This window comes from Cimex lectularius, unplaced genomic scaffold (genome assembly GCF_000648675.2).
Source record: "Cimex lectularius strain Harlan isolate CLEC.00 unplaced genomic scaffold, Clec_2.1 scaffold290, whole genome shotgun sequence".
Classification (NCBI taxonomy): domain Eukaryota; kingdom Metazoa; phylum Arthropoda; class Insecta; order Hemiptera; family Cimicidae; genus Cimex; species Cimex lectularius.
Window position 1 is genome coordinate 189,646 of NW_019394207.1, and position 2,607 is coordinate 192,252.

Sequence of the window (2,607 nt, forward strand, 5' to 3'; positions counted from 1 at the left end):
TGTACAGAGGTTTTAGCTAACAGAGGACATTACACACGGTGTTAATTGTTTTAAAAAAATTTTGTGTCCAATAAACAACGTTTTGTTATCTTTCAAAATCCCTTAATTAAATTTTTGAAGAGATCTCTGGTCCTCCCTATTCTATTGTTTTCTTCTATTTGTTTGCACTGTTCATTTAAGAAGGCATTCTTATCTCTTCTAGCTATTCTCTGGAATTCTGCATTCAATTGGCTGTATCTTTCTCTTTCTCCCTTGGCTTTTGCTTCCCTTCTTTCTTCCACTATTTGTAGAGCTTCCTCAGATAGCCATTTAGCCTCAGGTACTCTGTCTATCAAATCTAGTTCCTTAAATCTATTTGTCACTTCTACTGTATAGGGATATGGTTTAGTTCATACCTGACTGGCCTAGTGCTTTTCCCTACTTTCTTCAATTTAAGCCTAAATTTTGCAACGAGAAGCTCATGGTCTGAGCCACAGTCAGCTCCTGGTCTAGTTTTTACAGCCTGTATAGAGCTTCTCCATCTTTGGCTGCAGAGTACATAGTCAATCTGATTCCTGTGTTGACCGTCTCGTGTTGTCCATGTGTAGAGTCGTCTCTTGGGTTGTTGGAAAAGCGTGTTTGCTATGACCATTGTATTCTCTTGGCAGAAATTCTACCAGCCTCTGTCCTGCTTCATTTTGTACTCCAAGGCCAAACTTGCCTGTTATTCCAGTTATCTTTTGGCTTCCTACTTTAGCGTTCCAATCCCCCATGATGATAAGAACATCATTTTTTGGTGTTACTTCTAGAAGTTGTTGTAGGGCTTCATAGAACTGGTCAACTTCATCCTCTTCAGCACCAGTGGTTGGGGCATACACTTGGATTACTGTGATGTTGAATGGTTTGCCTTGGATTCGAATCGAGATCATTCAGTCATTTTGGGGGTTGTATCCTAGTACTGCTTTTCCTACTCTTTTGTTGACTATGAAGGCTACGCCAATTCTTCTAAGGGATTCTTGCCCACAGTAGTATATCTGGTGGTCATCTGACTTAAATTCACCCATTCCTGTCCATTTTAGTTCACTTATTCCTAAGATATCAATGTTCAGTCTTGTCATCTCTTGTTTGACCACGTCCAGCTTGCCTTGATTCATGGATCTTATATTCCAGGTACCTATGGAGTAAAAATTTTTGCAGCATCGGACATTCCTTTCACCACCAGCTGCATCCACAGCTGAGCGTCCTTTCGGCTTTGGCCCAGTCGCTTCACTCTTTCTGGCGCTACTAGTACTAGCCCTCTGCTCTTCCCCAGTAGCATATTGGACACCTTCCGACCTGAGGGGCTCATCTTCCAGTGTCATATCGTTTTGCCTTTTAGTACTGTCCATGGGGTTTTCATGGCAAAGATACTGGAGTGGGTTGCCATTTCCTGCTCCAGTGGATCACATTTTGTCAGAACGCTCTACTATGACCTGTCCGTCTTGAGTGGCCCTGCACGGCATAGCTCATAGCTTCACAGCGCTACGCAAGCCCCTTCGCCACGACAAGGCAGCGATCCATGAAGGGGGGATTTGAGCGTACAGAAATACAAATCCAAACAATCCAGATAAAAGTAAAAAATAGAGCGACGCCGATCTGGGAGTGAGAATTACCCGTCAAACTTAGCAATTAGGGCACCTGGCCGATTCATATCCTTATGAAACGGTTAACTGCCCCGGGAAAGTGCTTGACCGGAGAATGTTGTCACTGTTGCGTTCCCTGGGTTATTCACTAATTCCGAGACAGATTAAAGGTCTTTATTATTCGTTCGACAGATGTTTAATAAGTGCTGCCACAAATTAGCACGTTGCTTAAATGTGTCACACTTTTAAATGATAGACTGAGCAAATAAATAACTGAGGAGGAAACTGAGTGTCATCTAACCGGTAAAGATTGGAATTTATTAAATTTTTTCTCATATTTGCCTAAATTAAAATTTGTGCTTCTCACTTTGTTAAGTATATTCATATTTCATCAGACTTGTTTTAGCTTTTTGTCAGTATTAACCTTTTTGTTTTCTATACCACTAATAACTTTTCTAGTATCTGGTACTACTCTAAAAACACATTAAACAAAGGGAAACCGGCTAAATAAATAACCTGATTCAACACGCAGACAAAAATAAACCCTATTAAATTTATTTAAAAAAAAGACCGCCATAAAAACTTAAGATTAAATACGTATGAATAGTTTTGAATTGAACAATGAAACTGAATATTATTTCCCTTCAGTGATAAAACACGCGGACATCCACTGAACGATACTGATCGATCTTCTCATCCTCCTCATTTTTTCTTATCCCTGTGCCTCTTTTTCTCAAAACACCGCAGTGCACAGGTGGTTTGAAAAATACCCCCCCGTGTATGTACCCCAGTGTTTACGCTGCTCCTTTGACCCGTTGCGCACCCCCCTTCACCAGGCAGAACGCGTAATCCCCGCTCCCTCTTTCATCGCCATAAATCCCTGAATAATTTATAAAGAAGTGGAAGAAAAAAATTGGAACCCTCAATTAGTTGATATTATAGTATTCCTTTTCTCCTTGGAACTGCGACCCGCCTTCACAACACGGAACAATTCTTTTTTAAATAT

At 40.7% G+C, this 2,607-nt stretch overlaps 1 protein-coding gene across 1 annotated transcript; it reads right to left on the minus strand.

Annotated features, from left to right (window-relative positions):
* Positions 1-364: 364 nt before the first annotated feature.
* Positions 365-1,537, minus strand: LOC106668545 (craniofacial development protein 2-like). The gene is given in 2 exon segments (XM_014397400.2): positions 365-649; positions 651-1,537. Coding segments are annotated over 2 exon segments (1,002 nt in total). The 5' UTR covers positions 1,368-1,537.
* Positions 1,538-2,607: the final 1,070 nt, after the last annotated feature.